This window comes from Geotrypetes seraphini, chromosome 9 (genome assembly GCF_902459505.1).
Source record: "Geotrypetes seraphini chromosome 9, aGeoSer1.1, whole genome shotgun sequence".
Taxonomy (NCBI): Eukaryota; Metazoa; Chordata; class Amphibia; order Gymnophiona; family Dermophiidae; genus Geotrypetes; species Geotrypetes seraphini.
The window spans coordinates 126,637,065-126,663,841 of record NC_047092.1 but is presented as its reverse complement, the minus strand read 5'-3'; the positions used below and the strand labels follow the sequence as shown (position 1 = coordinate 126,663,841).

Here is a 26,777-nt window from a genome sequence, read left to right as displayed (position 1 = left end):
CAAAGGTAAGGGGCAGGGAGGGAGAAAGGGAGGAAAGGTGGAGTGGAGAGGAAAAGATGCTTAAGGTAAAACAGGGGGGAGAAGGACGCTGAAAGCACTGGGGAAGACAAAGGAGTGGAGAAAGACACTGAAAGGACATGGGGAAGACGGAGGGGGAGAAGGACGCTGAAAGGACATGGGGAAGACGGAGGGGGAGAAGAACACTGAAAGCACATGGGGAAGACAGAGGGGGGAGAAGGACACTGAAAGCACATGGGGAAGACAGAGGGGGGAGAAGGACGCTGACAGGACATGGGGAAGATGGGGGGAGAAGGATGCTGAAAGGAAATGGGGAAGAGAGAGTGGGGAGAAGACGCTGGCAGGGAAGAAGACAGAGATGCCAGACTACGGGGGGGGGGAGTGGAGGGAAGAAGATGGGTGCCAGACCAATCTAGAAGGGGGGAGAAAGGGAGAGGCACAGTAACAGAGCAAATGGAAGACGCAGAGAGAAGAGAGATAGTGCATGGAAGGAATTGAATGACAACATGAGGAAAGCAGAAACCAGGCAACAAAGGTAAGAAAATAATTCTATTTCTTTTCTTTTTTTTTTTTTTTTTGCTTTAGGATAAAGTAGTATATTAGTTGTGTTGATAAAAATTTATAATGAAAACTACTGGGTCAAACTTACAACTATGTCTCCCAAAAGAGCAGAATCATACAACAGAACTAGAAAGAAAGAACTAATAAAGTAAACTTCACTTGAAAATATAAACTTTCAACCTGAGAGGTGCTCAGAACCTTGAAAAACAAGGTGGAATGAATGCTAATGGGGACAAGCCCCTATAGACATTTCAGTGTTCTATCATTGCATCCTCTCCCGTGTTAGAAAGAATATAGTGAACCAATTTTTTCAAAAAATTGAATTAATGTCCCAAAACAATTGTGTGAACAAAATAGTAACTTCAACGTTTTTTTCAAAAATGTGAACTTAGCTTGCATGGGTGCTTTAGGAATCTGTCTCACTCCAGCAGGCTCTAACGCGTTTCGCCGCAAGGCTTCTTCAGAGAGCCGCCAAACAAGCTGGAACTGAGTGAAAACTTCTTCCTGCCAATACAAGAGAGTGCTTTCAATGATACATTGTTTTAAAAGAAAATTATACAGATAAACACTCACTGAACTTTACATCGCTGCCGGTGGTACCTTTCTCGTCACCCGTGATTACATCACTTCCTGAAAACAACTTCCACCTAAACTCCCACTATATATGCAGATACACCTGTCAATCTTAGTGGAGGAACGCCCACCATTCCACTTCTTTATTCAAACCTGCCGGGCTGACAGTCTGCCAATGGAAAATCCAGGCTTGTTCATGTTTCCATAGTAATGTTTGTTTATTCCCGCCCCTATTCTCCATAGGGGCGGGAATAAACAAACATTACTATGGAAACATGGTAGAAACCCGTTTACAAAGTATGTATTCTTCCCAATTAATATTTCCAAATTAATAAAGTCTTTTTTGCTTATTTGTAAATGGGTTTCTACCAGAGCCTTTAATTCAGTAGCATAATAAATGAAATAGCTATTTCGGTAGGGTAGGGACGGAGGGGATTCCGGGTGGGGACGGAGGGGATTCCTCGCAGGGACAGGTGGGGACGGGTGGGATTCCTCATGGGGACGAGTGGGACTTTGGCGGGGAAGGGGGGGGATTTCTGTCCCCGCGCAACTCTCTACTCTATCCGTGTTAGGTTTTTATGTTCCTGCATTCTACATGTTTGATGGAGAGTTTGACTTTCGTTGGCCATTGCCTATAACTATGTTTGTAATCTCCGAAGCCACAGTGTCATGGTTTGTTGGGAATTCCTATATGTAACTGTGGTTGTCTCTGTTTCTAGGGTTAAGCACCCTGTTCTTGTAATTCTGCTAAGTGTCATATTGCCTTTCTGCATGGAATTATTATGTGTACAATCCTCTACTTGTTCTACGATGATCGATAGGCCTAACGGTGGTGAGCAACAAACCTACATTCTCTGCCTTTTGGTGGGAGAGGCCCACCTGGAACCTGTGTCTTTTAAAGCCAAGGAAATTGTTGTTGCTCTTCAGGAGTGTATGGTTACTGGACCGGCAAAATATTCCTGTTGGAAGGGTTAGAAGGGACCGGATGGAATGCTCCCTTTTTACCCTGCTGATCTGCAGCTGGAGACTAAAGAGGCTCGTCTAGATCCTGTGTCTTTTTTAAAGCCGAGGAAATTATTGTTGCTTTTCCAAGGGGGAGGAGAGGGCTCTATAAAAGTTTCTGTATGGCATGTTTGTTTTGCTGTTTTGATTGTTCAATGGCAATGTTTAACATTTTTGTTGTGATTTCAGAACAGAACAAAGTAGTTCTTTGGGAAGCTTCCCTGTGCCTCTCCTTCACATGTGTTTCTATATGGGTCTATTGCCTGCTTTGGTACAAACTGAAGGGGGCAGCAGAGTCCTCTAGTGAAGGAGGAGGGATTCAAAACCTGGAGTGGATTCCTTCTGCACAGCTCGCAAACACTGGACTATTTCCCATCCGTCCAGAATGACACACCTATCTACTAGAAAAGATATTAGCAAGGTAAGAATCTAATCTCTTTTTACATCAGCCCCTTGGAGAGGTTTGAAAAGTTAACCCAAACATAAAAAATCTAGTTTTGAAGACTTGATACATTGCCTGGGAAGCAAATCACAGCTGCACTAGTGGCTTTACCTCATCAAAGAAGTCCTTGGTTTCTTTCATGTCTGGCTTCAAGTTTTGGGCCCAAGAGATGAGAGCTGCTTCTTAATCTCACTATTAGATCTGGGCAAGAGCTCCAAAGGCTTAGACCAAGAGCCAAAGACAGCAAACACTTGGCCCTGAGTGGACATTCATGTCTGTGTAACTTCCAAAGTGCAGGAAGAGAAACTAGTTCATGTGACCACTTATATTGTGATTTTTCCATTGGACATCTCATGTACCAGCATTATTCCTTGGCTTTGTTTGATGTAGGAATGATAGGGAAATTGGCAGTAATCCTATTTTTATATGCTATTCCAGCTAAGGTTTTTTGTTTGGTTTTTCTCTCGCAGCTTGTTCCACCTATGGGAATGATGAATAACCCAATGAATGCCGTTACAACCAAGTTTGTTAGGACGTCTACTAATAAAGTGAGGTGTCCAGTGTTTATAGTTCGAGTGAGTATCAGAGTTGGTGGGATTACTCTCACATGTGATACATTCAGAAATAAGTTATGAGAAATGACTGTGTACCTTTACTTACTTTTTGACTGTTAGGAAGAATTAAATGGGTTATTTAGTCATCTGGTTTTGGTCAGCGTTTTCTTTATACACTTGCTGTGACCAGCTAAATTAGTCCCAGTGCTGGGCCATATGTGGGCAATGGAACTGAATATCTGGTGCTAATTTCAGTGAGGCTGTCTGGCAAAGCTTATGTAGGTTCTGGTCAATATTCAGCTGGAGCACACAAAAGGCATTTTATGCGGGCTCCAGTTGAATATCAGCTGGGACCTGTATAACTGCAAAACCCTTAGAAGGCTCTCTGATTGCACCCTCCTCTTTTGACAAGAGAGCCCCTGATTCCAACCGCACTCACTTCATCTTTCTAACATGCAGGATAGCCCCTCTCCCTCGGTCTGCTTGCCTGCTAGTCCACTGAGGAGGTCTACCCTGTATGTTAGAAGAATGGGAGCGGGGTTGCGTGATTGGGGGAGGAGGGCTTCTAAGTGTTTTGTAGTTCTGAGTCCCGGCTGATATTCAGTGCTGGGCACGCAAAACTAAACAGGTAAATTTAGGACAGTTCATCGCTGATGCCGCCATCCTCTGTACAACCCCTGACCTGTCCACTTTTTTGTTGGATTGTTGGAGCCAATATTCAGTGGCATTGCCCCGTTAAGTGTTTCTGAATATTGACTGAGTGCCCCCAAGCAATTAAAGTGGGCAGGATCCTTTTTCCACCTCTTAAATCACTTTGAATATTGGGCAGAATGGTTTTATAATTCTTTGTGTTAATCAAGTTACTTTTGAAGAAACTTTGATTTCTGTATTAGAATATTATGTGCATGGCTGCTTTTGAATAGCATCTGTAGTTCTTGATGTGGGTTAAATATGCATTTCTTGCTTCTCACTTACATGAAATTCCTAAACTAATGATTTGGGGGGTATTTGGAGAGTATTTGCTCAGAGGTATTAAGATAGCCTCTGATGTTGACAATATTTAATAACTATTTCCACAATTTTCTTGCAGTGGACTCCTGAAGGTCGGCGTTTGGTCACTGGAGCTTCAAGTGGAGAATTCACTTTGTGGAATGGGCTTACTTTCAACTTTGAAACAATATTGCAGGTAATTTCCTGCAATAGATATGACTCCATGGCCAGAAATTTGCTTCTGCACCTGTGGGTCTATTGGTCTCCACACCAAGTATTCTCTCTCTTACCTTCTCTTTGTTGTATGGTAGAGATAATTCAAATAATGTGCACTCCCTCTACCTTTATTTCCTCCACTATGCTAACCATATGTTTGTCGATGGTACTTGCAGAAATTTGCCTCTCCCTGTGTTTATATTTGTTAGGTTAATACATTTTAGACAACTGTATTCTAGTATGTCTAGTAGTCCTGAACATTAGGGATATACATCTGAACTTGCAAGTTGTAGAATGATATCGCTCATCTTTCAACTTCACCTCCTTCCCAGTAGGCTTGCTCCTTCCCCCTCAGATTTTCTTTTGCAAGCAAGTTTCTCAGATGTGTTGATCAACTCTGTGGTTTAATTTTTTTCCTGTTTTAAGTTGGAGGTTTGGTGCCCAGTGGTTTCATCTTGTTAGGATCTCTGCTGTTAGGATATCTTGCACAGTGGAAGTCTGCTGCTAGCAGGATCATCCTCAGAGACACCTGTTTAGCCAGCCTACTGTAATATTTTTGGAGCTTGGGAGCCATCCCCTGAGTAGCTGCTTGCATCCCTGATTTATCAGGAGCTTGAGCGCAGGCTGTATGGCTCCTTCCCAGCTTGGCAGGGATTAATAGCAGGTCGGCTACATGGTCCTCCCCCTTTCATGGTATGAGAGTTTCTTGGGGTTTAGGCTTAGCCCAACATTGGTCCGACTGGCAGCCCGAAGACCAAATTCATAGTGCTAGCTTGTGAAGCAGATTTCTTCTCAATTTGTTCCAGCTGCACTTTTGAGCTGAGGCAAGTAGGCACCACATGACATAGTGAGTAAGGCTGCTATAGCCTATAGGGAAAGATTTGGGAGGGTGGAAAAGTGAAATTTTAGGGTTTCTGGGGCGAGAGCTAGGGTCTCCCTCCTCTCCCCAGTAGTTTTTGAACTTCAGGGGAGCCCCCCCACCAGGCTCTTTTTGCTGCAAATTCGCAGGCAGCAGTCATCTTGAATTTTAAACAATCTTTTTTTTTTTTTCTAAAGCTTCCATCTGCCTTGAATCCCCTTGATTTTGCTTAAAATTGATAGGGATGAACCCCTAAGGCCTTTCTATCCCTTTATCATGCCAGATTTGTGCTGGATGGTCAGCTGAAGAGCGTCCATGTCCTGTGGGGCATGTGGGGGTGGGGTGGGAGCCTTGGACTCAACTTCCTCTGAGTCTTCCAGGGCTAGGGATCTACAGGAAGCTTGATCCCAGAAAAAGAGGCCCTTTTCAGAGCCCTCTGAAGGAGATTTGGCTAAGCGTAGACATTTGAACACAATGCTTTTTTTCTTGTACATTACATTACATTACAGATTTCTATTCCGCCATTACCTTTCGGTTCAAAGCGGATTACAAAAAGAGTTATGGAAGAAGGGTTACAACGTTAGATCAGAGAAGGTTTCCAAGAGAGGGAAAAGTAGGATCTGGGGTTACGGAGGGGATGGTAAGAGGGGGGTTAAGCTTTATCATGTTATTAAGCTTTATTAAGGGATTTCTTGAAAAGTATAGTTTTTATTTCCTTTCTGAACATCTTGTAGTCTGGGGTTGTTGTCAATAGGTTGGAGACTTGGTTGTCTATCTTCGCTGCCTGAGTGGCCAGTAGTCCGTTGTATAGTTTTTTCCGTTTTATTTCTTTGATTGGGGGGTAAGTGAATGGGGTGTGTGTTTTTCTATGCCTGGTAGAGGTGGTTTGGATGAGGTGGTCATTTAGGTAGGTTGGGCTGTCTCCATTTATAGTTTTAAATAGTATACAGTAGAATTTAAATTGTATTCTTTCCTGGATTGGAAGCCAATGAGAATTGATGAATGCCTCAGTAATGTGATCATGTTTTTTCAATGAATAGACGAGTCTCAGAGCTGTATTCTGAATTGTCTGTAGTTGTTTAATCATTATTGCAGGGCAGGGGAGGTAGAGGATGTTGCAATAGTCTAGGATACTTAGGATTAGAGATTGTACTAGGAGCTGAAAATGTGTTTTTTCGAAGAATTTTCGGACTTGACAATCCCCCTTTATTCCGGGACCAGTGGGTTTTATGCATCCTTACCTGCCAGGCACTGTAGAAATCTTCAGATGATTGAAGTCTTAATTCCTCCCTCTGCTTGCATATCCTAGAGCATGCCCCTTGGACCCCAGTCTTGCTTTCTACATGCCAGCCAGCAGGAGCTTATTGTTAATGCTCATGTTTTCTTTTGATAGTTTTCAGTAATTTTTTTCAGTAATTCATAAGAACATAAGAAGTTGCCTCCACTGGGTCAGACCAGAGGTCCATCCTGCCCAGCGGTCCGCTCCCGCGGCGGCCCATCAGGTCCGCGACCTGTGAAGTGGTTACTGACCAATTCAATAACCTACCTCAAGTTCTATCTGTACCCCTCTATCCCCTTATCCTCCAGGAACCTATCCAAACCTTTCTTGAACCCCTGTACAGAGTTCTGGCTTATCACCTCCTCTGGAAGCTTGTTCCATGTGTCCACCACCCTCTGGGTAAAAAAGAACTTCCTAGCATTTGTTCTAAACCTGTCCCCTTTCAATTTCTCCGAGTGACCCCTAGTGCTTGTGGCTCCCCACAGTTTGAAGAATCTGTTCTTATTCACTTTCTCTATGCCCTTTAGGATTTTGAAAGTTTCTATCATGTCCCCTCTAAGTCTCCTCTTCTCCAGGGAGAACAGCCCCAGCTTTTTTAACCTGTCAGCGTATGAGAAATTTTCCATACCTTTTATCAGTTTAGTCGCCCTCCTCTGCACTCCCTCGAGTACCGCCATATCCTTTTTGAGGTACGGCGACCAGTATTGAACACAGTACTCCAGGTGCGGGCGCACCATTGCGCGATACAGCGGCATGATGACTTCCTTTGTCCTGGTTGTGATACCTTTTTTGATGATGCCCAGCATTCTATTTGCTTTCTTTGAGGCTGTCGCACACTGTGCCGATGGTTTCAGTGATGTGTCACCATAACTCCCAGATCCCTTTCAAGGTTACTCACCCCTAGCCGTGTTCCCCCCATTTTGTAGCTGAACATCGGGTTCTTTTTCCCTACATGCATGACTTTGCATTTCTCTACGTTAAAACTCATTTGCCACTTATTTGCCCAGTCTACCAGTCTCGTTAGGTCCCTTTGCAGGTTTTCACAGTCTTCTGTGTTCCTAACCCTGCTGCAGAGTTTGGTGTCATCAGCAAATTTGATAACCTCACATTTTGTCCCGGTCTCCAGATCATCAATAAATATATTAAACAATAGAGGTCCCAGCACCGACCCCTGTGGAACTCCGCTCGTGACCCATTGCCAGTCTGAATATTGGCCCTTTATTCCAACCCTCTGTTTCCTGCCTGCCAACCAGTGTTTGATCCATCGGTAGATATCTCCTTGCACCCCGTGGTTCCACAGCTTTTTTAATAGCCGTTCGTGAGGTACCTTGTCGAAGGCTTTTTGGAAGTCAAGGTAAATGATGTCTATGGATTCCCCCTTATCTATCTGGTTGTTTATTCCCTCGAAGAAGTAAAGCAAGTTTGTGAGGCATGACCTTCCCTTGCAGAAGCCATGCTGGCTCGCCTTCAGTTGTCCATTTTTTTCTATGTGTTCGCAGATTGTGTCCTTTATCATTGCTTCCATCATCTTTCCCGGAACCGAGGTCAAGCTCACAGGCCTGTAGTTTCCCGGGTCACCCCTTGATCCCTTCTTAAAGATGGGCGTGACATTTGCTATTTTCCAGTCTTCTGGGATCTCTCCAGTTTTTAGGGAGAGGTTACATATTTGGCAGAGTGTCTCTGCTATTTCGTTTTTCAGTTCTTTTAGTACCCTTGGGTGGATGCCGTCCGGGCCTGGTGATTTGTCGCTCTTCAGTCTATCTATCTGTCTGAGGACCTCCTCTTTGCTTACCTCTAGTTGTACCAGTTTTTCGTCGTGTTCCCCGTTTATAATCACCTCGGGTTCTGGGATATTGGATGTGTCCTCTCTGGTGAAGACTGACGAGAAGAATTTGTTTAACCTGTCAGCTATCTCTTTTTCCTCCTTTATCGCTCCTTTCCTGTCTCCGTCGTCCAGTGGTCCCACTTCCTCTCTGGCTGGTTGTTTCCCTTTGACATACTTGAAGAAGGGTTTGAAGTTTCTTGCTTCTCCTGCCAGTCTTTCCTCATATTCTCTCTTTGCTTTCCTGACCTCTCGATGACATTCTTTCTGGTGCTTTTTGTGCTCTTCCTGGTTCTCCTTTGTTGGTTCTTTTTTCCATTTCTTGAAGGATGATTTCTTGTTGCTTATCGCCTTATTAACTGCAGTTGTTATCCATGCTGGGTTTCTAGTTTGATTTTTTTTGCACCCTTTCCTGAACCTTGGGACGCACAGGTCCTGCGCCTCGAGCACTGTGCCTTTAAGCAGTGTCCAGGTTTCCTTTACGGTTTTCATCTTCCCTAAGCTGTAGCTGAGCTTTTTTCCTACCATTTTCCTCATGTCATTGTAGTTTCCTTTTCTGAAGTTGAGTGCTGTCGTTGTGGTTCTTTTCACCTTTGATGTTCCCATGTTTAATTTGTACTGGATCATGTTGTGATCGCTGTTCCCTAACGGTGCTAGTACCACCACTTCCTTTGCGGGTCCTTCTAGCCCGTTGAGGATTAGGTCTAGAGTGGCATCCCCTCGTGTTGGTTCTGTTGGTTCTGTGACCTTCATGGGTTTACCGTCGTGCTGTGGAGGTTCCCTGTGGGGACATCCTTGCGGTGGGAGATTGCAGACCGTTGGAGAATGTTGTCTTCTGGGGAGTTCCCTGTGCTGCAGATTGGGAGCTAGCTCACCCCAGGTTCGTCCACTAGTGGGTGTAGCGTAGACTGAGCGGTTCTGTGGAGGCACAACCAGGATTGGAGTCGGACTGCGTGCCTCCGCCAGGTTGTTGCACAACGTATCCGAGGGTGGCAGAGGTCACCGGCTGTGGTAATCATGGCCGGTGGGGCAGTCAGAAGACTTGAAATCCAGCTTCCAGAGGCTTTAGATCTCCCTATATGCTGTTCCAGCATTGACTGCATTTTCTCCCATTCAGCACAGTAAGTACAGTACAGTACAGTAAGGGAATTTTTTAAGTACCTTCTTACTTTTCATTTATAATCTTAATGTATATTTTCTTCAAATCGCTTAGAACCTAACGGATGTAGCGGTATATAAGAAATAAATTACATTACATTACATTACATTACACAATGGAACAGTGAGTAATAGACTGACAACCTGTTTTAGCAATTTGGGGGGGGGTCTTAAAAAGGAGTTTTGGGGTGGTTTCCCTGCATGTTCTAACCCTACCCACCTCTAAAATCCTAAAATGCCATTTTATAGGGATTCCTGTTTTTTCCCGTTCTATTTTATTGCAAAATCGGCACCTGCGGTGGCCATCTTGGATTTTTCCATATTTGAATAAAGCTTTTTTTATATATAGTTAGGAGTTTTGTTTTTGCTCCAAACTTCACAGATGGCCTCCTCAAGTCGGGATGGGACGGATTTATGCCTCATTTGTGGCGGATGGCTGTCGGATGCACAGCCATGTTCCACGTGTGCTACGGCCCTTGAGGGGGGTGAAGTTTGCAACGGATGCAGTGCCTTCCATCTCTGGAGAGACCTTCCTTGAGCTTTCTCCCCCAATTTCTGCAAAAATCGCGTCTGGGGGCTCTCGGGAGAGCGCTGACGTCGTATCGACGAAATGTAAGCGCAGTTCTGGAGAAAAGCCTTATAAGTCTTCCTAGCACTCTAAGTCTGAGGCACACAGGACGGCTCTCGTCACAGGAGACCTTTTCCCCCGGATAAGAAATCCATGCCTGTGCTCACCCCACTGACATCTCAGCTGTCCATGGGGACTTCGTCTCTGCTCAGCCCGAGTCTTTCGCTTGATTCCCCAGCAGGGACCCCGGAGTGCAAAAGGGTGATGCCTGTAATTGCGTTGGACACTATCTCAATCCCTCTGCTTTTGCAGGGAGGTTCGGTGACATCCACTGATGTGGCAAATTTTGCAGAGCTCCGTTATCAGGATCTGTATGGGTCCCGGGACCTGGCTGACAATCTCACAGTTCACAGGTTCTTCAAACTTCATCTGGAGGACCTCGTCACAGATTCTCTGCAGAAATTAAAACTGTACCCTGATCAGCTGGTCCAGGAGGAATGTTCTCATGAGTGATCAGCGGCCGCTAACTGCCTCCTTTCCTGATAACCCTGATGTGGTTCGTATCCTGTTGGAGATTTGGGATAACCTGGAGAGTCTCCTAAAATGTGCTCGGGCCATGGCGAGGCTTTATCCCATGATGGTTGGTTTTACCAAGTGCTTTGCTTCTTCGAAGATGGATTCAGCTGTGGCTCAGGTCACCAAGCTTACTTCTCTCCTTTCTAACGGAGGAGTGGTACTGAAGAATGTTCAGGACAGGTATGTGGATTTCATCCTTAAGCGCCTTTTTGATTTGGCTGCAGCCAGGGTCAAGGCGGCAACAGCCTCATCCTTCGTTGCACAGGCATCCCACTCCAAACTTCGCCATGACCCTGACACTGTGGTGCTGCGTGATTTGGACTTTCTCATTTCCGCCCGGAGATTACTGTGGATCAGGCAGTGGTCTGGGGACTCCTCCTCTAAGGCCATCTTGAACAAGTTGCTCTTTAAGGGACAGCGTCTGTTTGACCATGGTTTGGATGATCTCATGGCAAGTGTACAAGACCACAAGCCAAAGGCTTTGCCTGGAACAGGTCACGTCCTGCTGGAGTTTGGGGTGTTCTAATTTCGTCCATTCCGATGTCCTCACCAGTACACCGGTCCTCCCTCCTCAGGTCAAAGGTACCCTTCATCCTCGAGGCCCCGTTTCAGGGGGATCTGGCTGTCAGCAGTCCTCAAACAGATGTCCAGCAGCTTCCCCTAAGAAACAGTTCTGAACCCATGCCCCTGACCACTCTCCCACGCATCAGGGGGTGGCTGTTGGTTTTCCTGGTGGAATGGGAGACCATCACATCCGACCACTGAGTCTTGGAGGTACTCCGCGATGGGCTCAAATTGGAGTTTCTCCATTCTCTCTCTGAGTACTTTCTAGATTCCTCTGCAGGCTGCCCCGAGAAATTGCTTCGGGTGCAGATCATGGTCCATAGACTGTTGGATCTTGCGGCCATCGAGCCCATGCCAAAGGGCAACTTGGGCTCCGGGAAATACTTGATATACTTTGTTCCAAAGGCTCCGAAGATTGGAGACTGATCCTGGATCTCAAAGCAGTCAATGCAGCTTTCAAGATGCCCCACTTCCACATAGAGACGGTGCGTTCCTTCATTGCTTCTGTGGTGACAGGGGAGTTTCTGGCCTCTGGATCTCATGGAGGTGTATCTTCATATCTCCATTTTTCTGGCGCACAGGAAGTTTCTGCAGTTTCACTTCCTGGAACAGCACTTTCAGTTTGCGGCTCTTGCCTTCGGATTGGCGACGGCACCCAGGATCTTCACCAAGATGATGGTAGTAGTGGCAGTACATCTCCGCTGTCTGGGTGTCCTGGTCCATCCGTATCTGGACGATTGGCTGATCAGAGCACCCTCTCTGGTCAAGGAGATTCAGGCGGTTTAGCAGGTGGTTCACTTGCTGCAGCATCTGGGCTGGGTGATCAACCTTCGGAAGAGTCACGTAGAGTCCACCCAGGATTTGGAGTACCTGGGAGGTCCACTTTCACACGGGACTGAACAAAGTGTTCTTTCCCATATCCTGTCAAGAGAAGATTCAGAAAGCCATCAGAAAACTTCTGGCCACTGAGACCCTGACGGCCTAGCAGTATCTCCAGGTCCTGGGGCTGTTGGTGGCGACGATAGATATAGTTCCTTGGCCAGAGCCAGACAGTGTCCCTTGCAGTAGGCTCTGTTGTACCGATGAAATCCACAGTGGGATCCATTGCTTGCCCTCCTGCCTTGGACGGTGGCAGCGTGCAGCAGCATGGCGTGGTGGTTGAATCCCCTGTCACTAGCCAGGGGCCTTCCGCTCCGGATTTCGAATTGGGTGACTCTGTCAACGGATGCGAGTCTCTCTGGCTGGGGACAGTCTTGTATGTCTGTTCCAGTGCAGGGCTAGTGGGCACCCTTGGTCATTCAATTGCCTAGAACTGAGGGTGATTCGCCTGGCCCTCTTGCATTTCCAGGGTTGTGTCCGTCATCGAGCTGTCCGAGTGTTCTTGGACAATGCTACGGCGGTGGCTTACTTCAACCGGCAGGGGAGCAAGAGGAGTCCCTCCCTGAGTGTGGAGGCCCAGTTGTTCTTTTACTGGGCAGAAGGACATCTAGTTGTGCTGTCAGCAGCTCACGTGGTAGGCATGGACAACATTCAGGCAGACTTTCTCAGTGCGCCCACATCTAGAATACTGCGTCCAATACTGGTCGCCATACCTCAAGAAGGACATGGCAATACTCGAGAGGGTCCAGAGGAGGGCAACGAGGATGATAAAGGGTATGGAGAACCTTTCATATGCCGAACGGTTGGACAGGCTGGGGCTCTTTACCCTGGAGAAGCGGAGACTGAGAGGGGACATGATAGAAACTTATAAAATCATGAAAGGCATAGAGAAGGTGGAGAGGGACAGATTCTTTAGACTAGCAGGGACAACTAAAACAAGAGGTCATTCAGAAAAACTGAGAGGAGACAGATTCATAACGAATGCAAGGAGGTTCTTCTTCACTCAGAGGGTGGTGGACACCTGGAACGCACTTCCCGGAGAGGTGATAGGACAGAGTACAATTCTGGGGTTCAAAAAGGGACTGGATGACTTCCTGGAAGCGAAGGGGATAACAGGGTACAGATAGAGGTTTACCTTACAGGACATTGAGCGAATAGGGTATGGATATTTTAGGTTAGGTAGGGAACACTTTCAGGTCATGGACCTGGGGGGCCGCCGCGGGAGCGGACTGCCGGGCACGATGGACCCCTGGTCTGACCCGGCAGAGGCAACGCTTATGTTCTTATGTTCTTATGCTAGACACTGGACCCTAGAGATTGGTCTCTCTCCTGGAGAGCATTCGAGTGCATAGACCACTGATGGGAGTCACCAGTGTTCGACCTCATGGCGACCGCGGTGAACAAGAAGGCTCAGTTTTTCAGTCAAGAGGCCGGCAGCGACGGCCTGGATGCTCTGGTAAAGTCCTGGCCGCAGGAGGATCTTCTTTACGCCTTCTCTCCGTGAACCATGATAGGGCCTCTGCTGTGTCGCATAGCAGAGCACCCGGGGCCGGTGATCTTGGTGGCTCTCGATTGGCTGAGATTACCGTGGTATGCCGACCTGGTGGGGCTGGGGGCTGCGATTTCCCTGTCACCCTCTACTCCTCACACACAGGCTGATTGCTCTGCAGGACCCAGACCGCTTGTGTCTTACAGCATGGCTCTTGAGCACATGGTCTTGATGGCCCAGGGTTATTCTACTGCAGTGATTGCTGCACTGCTTCACAGGAAACTGAAGTCCACGTTGCAGGCCTACGCAAAAGCTTGGCGGTGCTACCAGGCTTGGTGCACCAGCCATCAGGATCCTTCTTCTCCCTTGGTTTCTCAGGTACTGGAGTTTCAACAGAATGGCCTGGAAAACAGCCTTGCAATGGCTTCCCTACAGGTTCAGCTTGCAGGCCTGTCCTGCCGCCTTGAGGGGATCTTTCGCGGTTCATCCAGACATAAACTGTTTTCTACTGGGTGCGGTTCGTCTGAGGTTTCCTGTGCACCTCTTTTGTCCGACATGGAATCTGAATCTGGTTCTCTGATCCCTGGCTTGCCCGCCTTATAAGCCTCTGGAGCAGGCATCCTTGATGGATCTCACTATCAAGACGGTTTTCCTTGTAGCTGTCATGTCAGCTCTGAGAGTTTTGGAGCTCCAAGCTCTTTCTTGTCGGAATCCCTTCTTGTGTTATATGGATACTGTGGTGCTCTTGCATACAATTTCTTCCTTCCTTCTGAAAGTGGTTTCAGTCTTACATGTGAATCAGGAAGCTTGACTTCCAGCGTTTGTTCCTTCCAGTTCAAAGGCCCAGGACCGGGTGCTGAGGTCCCTGGAAGTGCACAAGCTTTGCTGTGGTATTTGGCGGTCACCAACGAGTTTCATGTCTCAGCCCACCTGTTTGTCCTGGTGGGTCTTGCCCGCAAGATCAAGCCTGCCTCTAAGTCAACCATTTCGAGATGGATTCGAGCGGCAATTTCTACAGTTTATGTAGCGGCAAGAAAGAAGCACCCCTTTGGGGTGTGAGCTCATTCTACCACAGGAGTTTCCTCCTCCTGGGCCAAGTCTTCAGCAGTGTCTCTTGATGAGATTTGCAGGGCTGCTACATGGTCTTCCTTGCACACCTTCACCAAGTTTTACAGGATTGATGTAGCGGCCAAGCAGGATGCTGCTTTTGGTGCCCCATGTTGGCAGCGAGCTCATGAGTCCCACCCTGATGTTTTTGGGACTGCTCTGTTACATCCCACTCGTCCCGGACGGAATAAAGGGGGATTGTACAAGAATGAAAGATTAGGTTCTTACCTTTGCTAATATTTTTTTCTTGTAAATCCTCCCTTTATTCCTGGAACCCGCCCTATATATACCTGATTCGCTGATCATCTGCCTTGAAGTTCTAGTAAGCTGGATTTAAGTTTCAGACCAGCCTTTATAAGAGTGCCATTTGACTGGATCTAGCAGTAAATTTGGGGAGGGGGGTCCCTGGTTTGCACCCCCTTCTGACAGTGCAGGCTGTGTCTCCCTATAGCACTGTTTTTGTCGTTCAGGTTTCTAATGTTTTATAACCTCTTTTCTATTTTTGATTGTTGCTGTTTTTCATATGTTAATACGAACAGAATTGATTTGTTTGGCGGGGAGTTCCCCGTTTCCCCCTTGTTATCTTCTGTAAAAGTTCCTGGCTGCCTAAAGACTGACTGGGGTCCAAGGGGCATGCTCCAGGATATGCTAGCAGAGAGAGGTGTTAAGATTTCAATCATCCGAAGCTTTCTACAGTGCCTGGTGGCTAAGGATGCATAAAACCCAGTGGTCCCGGAATAAAGGGAGGATTTACAAGAAAGAAGATTAGCAAAGATAAGAACCTAATCTTTCGTTGAACTGCTGGGGTTCCTCAGCATCTGCTGAAGACACAATCTTTCGTTGCTGATGACAAAGTTGTTAATTCACAAGAGGATTGTGAAAAACTATAAGTGGGCTTTATGTGACTGGAAGACTGGGTGTCAAAATGGCAGGCAACGTTTAATGTGGGCAAGTGCAAAGTGATGCATGTAGGAAAGAGGATCCCAAGCTATAGCTACATGATGCGGGGTTCTATGTTAGGAGTTAGTACCCAGGAAAAGGATCTGGGTGTCATTTTTGAGGATACGTAGAAACCCTCAGCTCAATGTGCGGCGGCGACGAACAAAGCAAATAGAATGTTAGGAATGATCAGGAAAGGAATGGAAAACAAAGATGACAATGTTATAATGTCCTTGTATCACTCTATGGTATGACCGCAACTTGTATACTGTATGCAGTTCTGGTTTCTGTATCTCCAAAAAGATATAGCGGAATTAGAAAAGGTGCAAAGAAGGGCGACGAAAATAATAAAAGGTTTGGGATAGCTTTCCTATGAGGAGAGGCTAAAGTGACTAAGGCTTTTCAGCTTGTAGAAGAGAGAGCTCAGGGGTGATATGATAGAGAACATAAGAATTGCTGCTGCTGGGTCAGACCAGTGGTCCATCATACCCAGCAGTCCGCTCACGTGGCGGCCCTTTGGTCAAAGACCAGCGCCCTAACTGAGACTAGCCCTATTAGCATACCTTCTTTTTCAGCAGGAACTTGTGTAACTTTGTCTTGAATCCCTGGAGGGTGTTTTCCCCTATGACAGACTCTGAAAGAGCATTCCAGTTTTCTACCACTCTCTGGGTGAAGAACATCCTTATGTTTGTACGGAATCTATCCCCTTTCAATTTTAGAGAGTGCCCTCTCATTCTCACTACCTTGGAGAGGGTGAACAACCTGTCCTTATCTATTAAGTCTATCCCCTTCAGTACCTTGAATGTTTCGATCATGTCCCCTCTCAATCTCCTCTGTTCGAGGTCTATAAAATACTGAGTGGAGTAGAAAGAGTAGATGTGAATCGCTTGTTTACTCTTTCCAAAAATACTAGGACTTAGGGGGTCATGCGATGAAGCTACTAAGTAGTAGATTTAGAATAAACTGGAGAAAATATTTCTTCACACAATGTGTAATTAAATCTGGAATTCGTTTTTGGAGAATGTGGTGAAATCAGTTAGCTTAGCGGGGTTTAAAAAGGCATGGATAATTTTCTAAAAGAGAAGTCCACAGGCCATGTTTGAGATGGCTTGGGGAAAATCCACTGCTTATTCCTAGGATAGAAACATAGAGTATGACGGCAGAAATGGGCCGACAGCCCATCAAGTCTGCCGACTCAAGAATCTTCCCTCCACGAGAAACCGTCTTTTAAGCATTCCTCTGGAGCAACCCCACCTGACGGTCTCATCGTCCCTTGAAGTCGAGCGTTGTACTGGCCTCAACTACCTGGCATGGAAGATCATTCCATTTATCAATTACCCTTTCGGTGAAGAAGTATTTCCTGGTGTCCCCATGAAATCTTCCCCCCCTGAGTTTTAGTGGGTGCCCTCTTGTCGCTGTGGGACCCGTAAGATAAAAGATTTCTTCTTCCACTTCAATGCGGCCCGTGATGTATTTGAATGTTTATATCATCTCTCCTCTTTTTCTGCGCTCTTCGAGAGAATATAAGTGTAGCCCGTTCAGACGTTCTTCGTATGGGAGATCTTTGAGTCCTGAGACCATCCTAGTTGCCATTCGCTGAATCGACTCCATTCTCTTCACATCCTTTTGATATTGTGGCCTCCAAAACTGAACTCAGTACTCCAGGTAAGGTCTCCCAATGGATCTGTATAATGGTAGTATAACTTCAGGCTTTTGGCTGATAGAGATTCTTCTAATGCATCCCAGCATTTGTCTAGCCTTTGCTGACGCTTTCTCCACCTGATTGGCAACTTTCATATCTTCCCGGATGATTACTCCCAAGTCCCGTTCTGCTGCAGTTCTTAGGTTTTCACCATTCAGGGTGTATGTTCTGCATGGATTTCCGCTACCAAGGTGCATTACCTTACATTTCTTGGCATTAAAATTCAGCTGCCAAGTACTGGACCACTGTTCTAGTAAAAGCAGGTCCTGTTCCATCGTGTCGGGCATGGTTGCGCCGTCAGGTTCTGCTGCACCACCAACAAGGTTGCAAGATCCCTTACAAAGATATTGAATAGTATCGGGCCCAAGACCAAGCCCTGCAGTACACCACTGGTCACTTCCGCCGTTTTTGAGGAAGTATCGTTTACCATCACCCTTTGAAGTCTGCCGCTAAGCCAGTCTTTTACCCATGTCGTTAGTGTTTCTCCAAGGCCCATCGTGTTCATCTTGTTCAGTAACCTCCGGTGTGGGACACTATCAAAAGCCTTACTGAAGTCCAAATACATGATGTCCAGGGACTCTCCCTTATCCAGTTTTTTTGTTACCCAGTCAAAGAAATTTATCAGATTGGATTGACAAGAACTTCCCTTTGTAAAGCCATGCTGGTGGGGATCCGTTAGTCTTGAACTTCCCTTTGTAAAGCCATGCTGGTGGGGACCCGTTAGTCTTTCGCCATCCAGAAACGTGTCCAGTCTGTTTTTGATCAATGTTTCTATAAGTTTACATACTATTGATGTGAGACTCACTGGTCTGTAATTTTCGGCCTCCGATCTGCATCCCTTTTTGTGGAGTGGAATAACATTGGCAGTTTTTCAGTCCAAGGGAACTTTCTCTTGCTTAGGGAAAGATTAAAAAGCTCGGCTAACGGTTCTGCTAGGACAGGGGTGCCCACACTTTTTTGACTCGCGAGCTACTTTTAAAATGACCAAGTCAAAATGATCTACCAACAATAAAATTTAAAAAAAACACAACGCACACTGTATGCATAGAATTGTTAATTATCATTCCTATTCCGGGGTTTTTTCAAAGAGGTCAAAGCAGATGACTCTGTGCACTGTCACCTCAGTAACAACCATACAAAAATAGACAAATATCCACCCCCCTCCCTTTTTACTAAACCACAATAGCAGTTTTTAGCGCAGGGAGCTGCGCTGAATGCCCAGCACTGCTCTCGACGCTCAAAGGCTCCCTGCGCTAAAAACCACTATTGCGGTTTAGTAAAAGGGGACCATATTGTAAAATATAGACAGCAGATATAAATTCAGACACATTTTGATCACTAAATTTAAAATAAAATCATTTTTCCTACCTTGTCTGGTGATTTCATGAGTCTCTGGTTGCACTTTCTTCTTCTGACTGTGCATCCAATCTTTCTTTCAGCCTGTATGCTTCCTCTCCTCCACACCTCATTCCCTCCCCCAACTTTTTCTTCCTCTCTCTGACCTTTCTTTCTTTCTCTCTTCATGCCCCCTTTCTTTTTTTCTTCTTTCTTTCTGTCTCCCTGCCTGTCCCCTTTCTTTCTTTCTCCCTGCCCTTCCCCAAGCCACTGCCGCTGCCATCAGGGAACAGGACCCAAACCGCCACCAATGGATAACAGGCCCCAAAGCCAACTCCGGCGCCGCCCCATGCTCTCCCTGCTTCGGGCCGACCAGCATTCCTCTCCCCGACGTCAATTCTGCCGTCGGAGAGGAAGTTCCGCCCAGCCAGGCAGCGATTGGCTGGCCCGAACTTCCTCTCCGACAGCAGAATTGACGTCAGGGAGAGGAAGACTGATTGGCCCGATAGATCGCCAAGGCAAAGTGAGTCCTGGGTGATCGACTCACTTTGCCTTGGCGAGCTACCGGTCGATCGCGATCGACCTATTGGGCACCCCTGTGCTAGGACATCTCTCAATTCTCGAAGTACTCTGGGGTGTAGATTATCCGGGCCCATAGCTTTGTTCACTTTTAGCTTTGATAGCTTGTGGTAGACATTGCCCGTGGTAAATGCAAAGTCCCGGAATGGGTCCTCCGAGCACTCCTTTGTCTGCAGCTGAGGTCTGGATCCTGGTGCTTCACAGGTGAAGACTGAGCAGAAGTAGTTATTGAGTAGTTCTGCTTTGTCTGCGTCTGAGTCTACGAAGTTACCGTCAGGTTTTTTTAGGTGCACAATACCACTTGAGGAGTTCTTCCTGTTGCTAACATATTTAAAAAAGGATTTATCCCCTTTTTTAACCTGTCTTGCTATATTTTCTTCCATCCAGAGTTTGGCCTCCCTGACTGCCGTCTTAACCTTTCTAGATTTTGTCAGATAGGCTTCTTTAGTTTCCGGCTTTTGCGATTGTTTGTAGGTTACGAATGCTTTTCTTTTTTTCTTTTTTTTTTTTGCTTTACTAGATCTGAGATCTTAGCAGAGAACCATTGTGGTCTATTTTTTCTGCGCCATTTGCTCACGGTTTTTATGTATATGTTGGTTGCTTCTTGCAGGGTGGATTTCAGAGCCGACCATAGTACCTCCACACCGTCCGTCGTGCTTTGGTTTTGCAGCGCTTTGTAGACATAGTCCCCAATACGCTGAAAGTTAGTTCCTTTAAAATTTAGGACTTTAGTCGAAGTATTTGACCTAGTGGTTCCCTTCTTCAGGTGGAACCACACCATGTTGTGGTCGCTGGAAGCCAAAGCCTCTCCCACCGATACCTCTGTGACACTGTCCCCGTTGGTGAGCAGCAGGTCCAGGATCGCCTGATCCCTGGTGGGTTCTAACACCATCTGTTTGAGGTGTGCTCCTCGTATAGAGGTTAGTAGCCTCTTACTGCCGCTGGTCATGGTGGAAAGCTTGTTCCAGTCCACATCAGGATAAGCAGCATAAAATCTGTTTTACTATTTGAGATATAGCTAGGTACTTGTGACCTGGGTTGGCCACTGTTGGAAATAGGATACTGGGCATGATGGACCTTCGGTCTGTTCCAGTATGACAGTTCTAATGTTTTTACTTTTCTCCAGTCCTCCGGTATGACCCCACCTCAATCAGATCAATCAGCGGAGCTGCCAGAATTTTCCTAAGTTCCTTCAGCATCCTCAGATGTACACCATTTGGTCCCATTTCTTTGCTCATCTTTAGTTTAGCTAGCTCCTTATGAACACAGTCCTCTGAAAATCGATCAGGGTCTATCACAGCGCCAGCCCTATTTCCTTTCGTCTTCTGTAGTCTCACTCCTTGTGCTTCAGTTGTGAACACGGAACAGAAATATTTGTGAAGCAAATAGCTTTATCTTTATCAGCTTCTACATATTCCTCCTCTTCAGCTTTGTGTCTCACAATGCTATTTTTTTTTTCTCCTTTCACTAATATATCTAAAAAATGTCTTGTATCCTGTTTTATTTAAATTTTTTTTCATGTTCATTAGGAGAATATCTTAGGAAGTAATTAGGAATTAAAAGATATCAATTTATTTATTTTTTTAATTTATAGCTTTATTAAAAGTTAACATGAAAAACTGTGGTATATAAATAAACTATGAAGGTTACCGTTGCTAACAAAACGCAAAACTTTACAGATCCAGAAAAACTACAGGAATTTATAAATCAACTGGAGCAACCTATGACAATCTAAAGAACAATTAATGGGTTCATACTAAAGTCTATTGACGGTTAAAGATAGATCAAAACGGAAAGCAATGGAAAAAGAACACACAAGGATCAAATTAATGACTTAAACAACTTGCAACATTCTACATAGAAAACAAGAAAACTGAAAAATATAAAAATTCTATTCAGAATAAATAGAATAAACTGAATGGCAGGAACGTAAATGATTTGAAACACATCTCCGAACTCAAATGATGACGAAGAAAGTTTCTTCAACAAACTTAAAAATGTACTGATTGAATCCGAAATTTTGAAAGCGGAGTAATAGTGAGAAAGAAAATCATCCTTCAATCACAAAGAATATTATAAAAAAAAAAAAAAAAAAAAAAAAAAAAAAAAAAAGATGAAGTGATTGGTTTGTTGTATTTCCGGTTGAAGGTGGTACTTCAGGTTTAAATTTGCGTTTCAGATACATTAAAATGCATTTCAATACGAAATATATGAAAAGAATAAATCTGAAACGCAAGTTTTATGTTCTTTTATTTATTAAGTTTAATTTAGTATCCACAATAGTTCAACCTGGGAATCTTCTATGGGAGATAAAAGGAGAGTTTTTGGCACAGGACTTCACTCTTGTCTGCACAGGCCTCAGATACTTTAAAATCATAGATGTCTAGAGAGTATGCTAATGAGACAAAACTTACAAGAACACTGATGGGAATGTTAGCTCCTCTTAATTGACAATTCTCTCGTGAATCATAAGAAAATAATGAATATAAGAGATGAGTGGATTCCTGTGCTGTAAACTCTTGTTACAGTTCTGAGGAAAGAGGCTAAATTGGAAAGCTTTTTAAAATAAAAATAATATACCACCTGAAAAGAAATGAATAGTAATTGAAATGTTATTAGATATAATTGATTTAATATAATCATTCTTATGGATTTAAAGATATACAAATACAGAAAATAATCTTTCAATACATAAGAATGAAAAACTTTTTACTTATTCTTATAATTAATAATAAAATAAAAGAAAATATACAAAAATAGGGGAAAAAATGGTAGTACTTTAGATAATTATTAATAGCTTGTGGGAGTTATCTAAATCTAACCTCAACCTGCGTATCCAAGTTTTCGTAATTAATAAGGGGGGGAAGGGAGGGATAAGAGGGATGGGAGGGAATAAAAGGGAAATATATAAGGAAATCATGGGAATAAAGGAAAAAAGAGAAATGAAATACTTAAAACATTGGGAAAATATACATAATTTAATACCTGAAAATTTAAAAATAAATGGATATTAAAATTATGTCTTTAAATGTTAACGGTCTAAATCATATGATAAAAAGGAAAAAAGCACTATCATTTTTAAAAAGGCAAGATGCTGATATATGCCTTATACAAGAGACCCACCTCTCACATATAGAATCTAAAAAGCTAGAAGGAGGTTGGGTCAAACAGTGTTTTTTCTCACCAGCTATAGGGAAAAAGGCAGGTGTTGCTATTTTAATTAACAAAAAATGCTCTGCTTCATTTAAACTAAAAGCTTCAGATATTCATGGAAGATGGATAATGGTGGAAATGAATATGGGAAATACTACCATGACGTTAATCAATATATACGCCCCTAATTCGAACCAAAACGAATTCTTTAAAACTCTTCAACAACTGATCATACCACTGGCTACTTCAAATCTTATAGTAGCAGGGGACTTCAACGCTGTAATAGATCCTTTATTAGATAAAAACCCAGGTAGAGTTATGAAATCTATGGGACTAGATAATTTGATTCAATCTTGCGATTTAATAGATATATGGAGAATACTTCATTTTGATGGTCGGGAATTTTCTTTCTGTTCTCATGTTCACAATTCTTTTTCAAGAATAGATTATATCTTTACTTCAAAACATCTTGCACATCAAGTGACACAAGCAGCCATTGATCCAATTATTCTATCTGATCATGGTGGAGTGTGGATCAAAATTAAAACTACAGATCAAAATAATAACAGACCAATTTGGAAAATAGATAATACAATGTTGGTTGACAAAAATTTTTGTGAAAATCTTCTAACAAAAATGAAAGAATTTTTTCAAATAAATGATAATGATGATATTAACAGAGAAACTTTATGGGATGCCTTTAAGGCAACCATTAGAGGACAAATAATTTCTTATTCGGCTTTTCTAAAAAAACAAATTAAAAAACAATTTTTAATCTTAGAAAAAGAGATTAAAAATTTAGAATCAAAACTTATAGAAAAATGGGAATATTCTATTCAACAAGAATTATTAAAATTAAAAGGTAAATATAATGAGATCTCATCTAAGATGATTAGGAAAGATTTATTTTCTCAACAAACATTGTACTATGGTAATTCAAACAAATCAGGAAGAATATTGGCAAACTATCTTAAAGCGAAAAAAAGAAAAACAAAATTAATAGCAATAAAAGATGAAAATGGAAATACATATACACAAATTGAACCTATATTAAAACAATTCTTAAAATTCTATAAATCTCTTTATTCTTCTGAAAATTATCCAAATAAAGAAAAAGATGGTTTTGAATTTTTAAAAATGTTAGAGGGTCCAAAAATTCCTGAACATATAAAACGAAGTTTGGAAGAACCAATATCACTAAAAGAATTAGGAACAGCTTTGAAGTCCCTTAGAGTTGGATCCGCTCCAGGTGGTGATGGATATACAGTGGAATTTTATAAAACATTTCAAAACTTTTTATTACCCTATTTATTAAATCTCTATCAATATCAACTCAATAAAGGTTGTATTAAAGGCACTATAGCAGAATCTTTGACTATTGTTTTGCCAAAGTCCAATAAAGATCCCACTTTGGTATCAAACTATAGACCAATATCTTTAATAAATGTAGATGGAAAATTATTAGCAAAAATACTTGCGCTAAGATTAGCTAAAGCTCTCCCCCATATAATAGGTATGCATCAAACAGGATTCGTTGCTCAAAGACATTCATCTCACAATACCAGATTAACATTCCATATGTTATATTTAACAAAGAAAATGAATGAACCTACTTTTGCAGTTTCATTAGATGCAGAAAAGGCCTTTGATAGAGTAGAATGGCCTTTTATGTATCAAGCAATGGAATGGTTTGGTATAGGTCCTGGATTTATACAAATGATACAAACAATGTATAGCTCCCCTTCTGCTAGACTATATATTAATAATACGTTTTCAGAAAAATTTAATCTACAGAGAGGAGTTAGACAAGGATGTCCCTTATCCCCTTTGCTGTTTGATATTGTTTTAGAACCCTTAATATTAGCTATCCAACAAGCTAAGGAGATACAGGGTATACCTCATTCAGATAAAGAATATAAGATATCTGCTTACGCAGATGATTTATTACTATATCTGAAAAATCCAGAATCCACCATTCCGCATCTACTTGAATTGATTGAGAAATTTGGAAAATTTTCAGGATATAAAATTAATTGGAATAAATCAGAAATTCTTCCACTAAATATACATTGTACAAAAGGTTTATTTGATACATTCCCTTTTGTTTGGAAGGAAGAATATATTAAATACCTTGGAATTTTGATAACAAAAACAATAGATGAAACAATGAAAATTAATGAAAAATGCTTATTACAAAAAGTAATAGAAATGTGTGAGCAATGGAATCCTTTGCACTTATCTTGGTGGGGAAGAGTACAAACTGTAAAAATGATGATTTTACCGGTAGTATGTTACCAAATGGGGATGATACCAGTTTTCTTTCAAGATTCGTTTTATACAAAAATAAATAGGACTTTGACAAAATTTATATGGCTTAATAAAAAACCAAGAATTGCTCTAGCGTCATTACAAAGACCAATTAAGGAGGGAGGGGTAAATTTTCCCAACTTTTATAGGTATCATCAAGCCTATATCTTACGTCATGGTATGTATTGGATCCTCCCAGAACCCACAGATAATATTCCAGACTGGTTTTGGCTAGAATGGAGGCTTATGTTTCCATTACGTCTTAATCATGTAATTAGTATCAAGATGCCAAGGTTATACAAAGATCATAAAATATTTATGGATACCTGGAAAACTCTAAAATACATAAGTAATCTTACTCAAATTCCAATTAGTAAATCAACCAACCAAACTATATGGCTAAACCCCAAGATCAAAATTGGCGGTTTTAAAGTCATCTGGAAACATTGGATGATAGCAGGCATTCGCACTTTGGATGATGTAATTAAAAATGATAAATTGCTGGAGTTTTCACAATTGCAACAAAAATTTGGTCTCAATAAAACACAATATTTTAAATGGTTGCAATTGAAGCAATCTATTCAGAAAGGGTTCCCTGAATGGAAAGATCTCGCTAAATATCACAGTTTGGAATTCTTATGTTTCCAGATGGACTCAATAGGTCACAAAGCCGCACAGTGGTATAAATTAATATCCGGATATATAAATAAAAAACCAAAAAATGGTCTTAGAGATATTTGGAGCATTGAGATAAAACACCAAATTAGTGCATCTCAATGGCCACGACTTTGGTCTTGGAGGTTAAAATGTACGGTGTCAGCATCTATGAGACAAACTTGGTTTTTTCTTCTTCATAGAGCTTTTTGGACCCCTACTCGTTTACAAAAAATAGATAGTTCAAGATCTAATAGATGCTGGCACTGTCATATTGAAATTGGGACACTAGATCATCTTTTATTCTTTTGTCCATTTATCCTATCATTCTGGAAATCAATTTGGCCCCAAATTAACAGAATGTTAGAAAATCCAGTAGCCTTGACATATGATACTATATTATTTGGAACAACTATGAGAGCAAAAAGCCAAATTTCATCCAGTAATAACAAACTTTTATTTATTTTAACTGGAATTGCAATACAACAAATTACATTCAATTGGAAACAACATGATAGATTGAACTATATGTTCTGGTGGAATTCGGTATGCCACATATATAAAATGGAACTTGCTATTGCAACACACAAAGGATACATGAATAAATTTAAAAAAATATGGGGACCATTAACCGATTTTTGTAATGAAGGATAATTTTTCCCATAAATAACACTGGAAACATCTAAAGACCGTTAACATGATTTCTCTAATGAACTTTTCCCATGATAAGAAAATTGTAAAGAGGGAAATGGGGTGGGTTTTTCAATTTTGATTATTATATACTAAATTAATATTTAAAGAATATACAATAAAATTGATTTATGTATTATTGGTTGGGAAGGAGGGTGGGACAGGGGATTATTATATTAATGATAAACTTGATATTAATATATGAGTTAGTCAAGTGTGTATTTAAGTTCCTATTGAGTTTATTTGTAACACTTGTTGTAACACAAAAAAATGAATAAAGAATTTAAAACAAAAAAAAAAAATAAATAAACTATTATGTTATGAACAATAACAATAGACAGCTTGCTACAACAATAGCATATACTCCCAGAAGATGTATGAGGTTCCTTCAATACACCTGCTGCATTACACAAGTTCTACATCCAAACTTTCAGCTTCTTTTCTCTCCCTCCCCATCCCATAAATTAGTACATTTCCGATCTTCAAATTTACGCCATTGGCAAATAAAGTTACCTGTTCTATTTTCCCCTTCATCTTGGATAATCTCACTAGAGGATAGGACCATCTTAGCAGGGTTTTATAGCCATTTTCTGTTTGGAGGGTTGCTATTCCCAGAGATTTAGGGCTCCTTTTAAAAGGTGTGCTAGCGTTTTTAACTCATGCACCGTCTTAACCGAAAATCTACTGCCTGCTTAAAAGGAGGCGGTAGCGGCTAGCGCATGCGGAAATTTAACGCGCATCATTCCGTGCGTTAAGGCCCT

General features: G+C 42.7%; 1 protein-coding gene across 4 annotated transcripts in view; it reads left to right on the top strand.

Annotated features, from left to right (window-relative positions):
• The window catches only part of WDR33 (WD repeat domain 33), a 466,488-nt gene that overhangs the window by 187,010 nt on the left and 252,701 nt on the right, over nucleotides 1-26,777 (top strand). For all 4 annotated transcript variants that reach the window (XM_033958831.1, XM_033958829.1, XM_033958830.1 and 1 more), the window contains 2 exons: nucleotides 3,067-3,171; nucleotides 4,241-4,336. In XM_033958831.1, coding sequence (XP_033814722.1) covers nucleotides 3,067-3,171; nucleotides 4,241-4,336 — 201 coding nt within the window. The remainder of the gene's footprint in view (nucleotides 1-3,066; nucleotides 3,172-4,240; nucleotides 4,337-26,777) is intronic.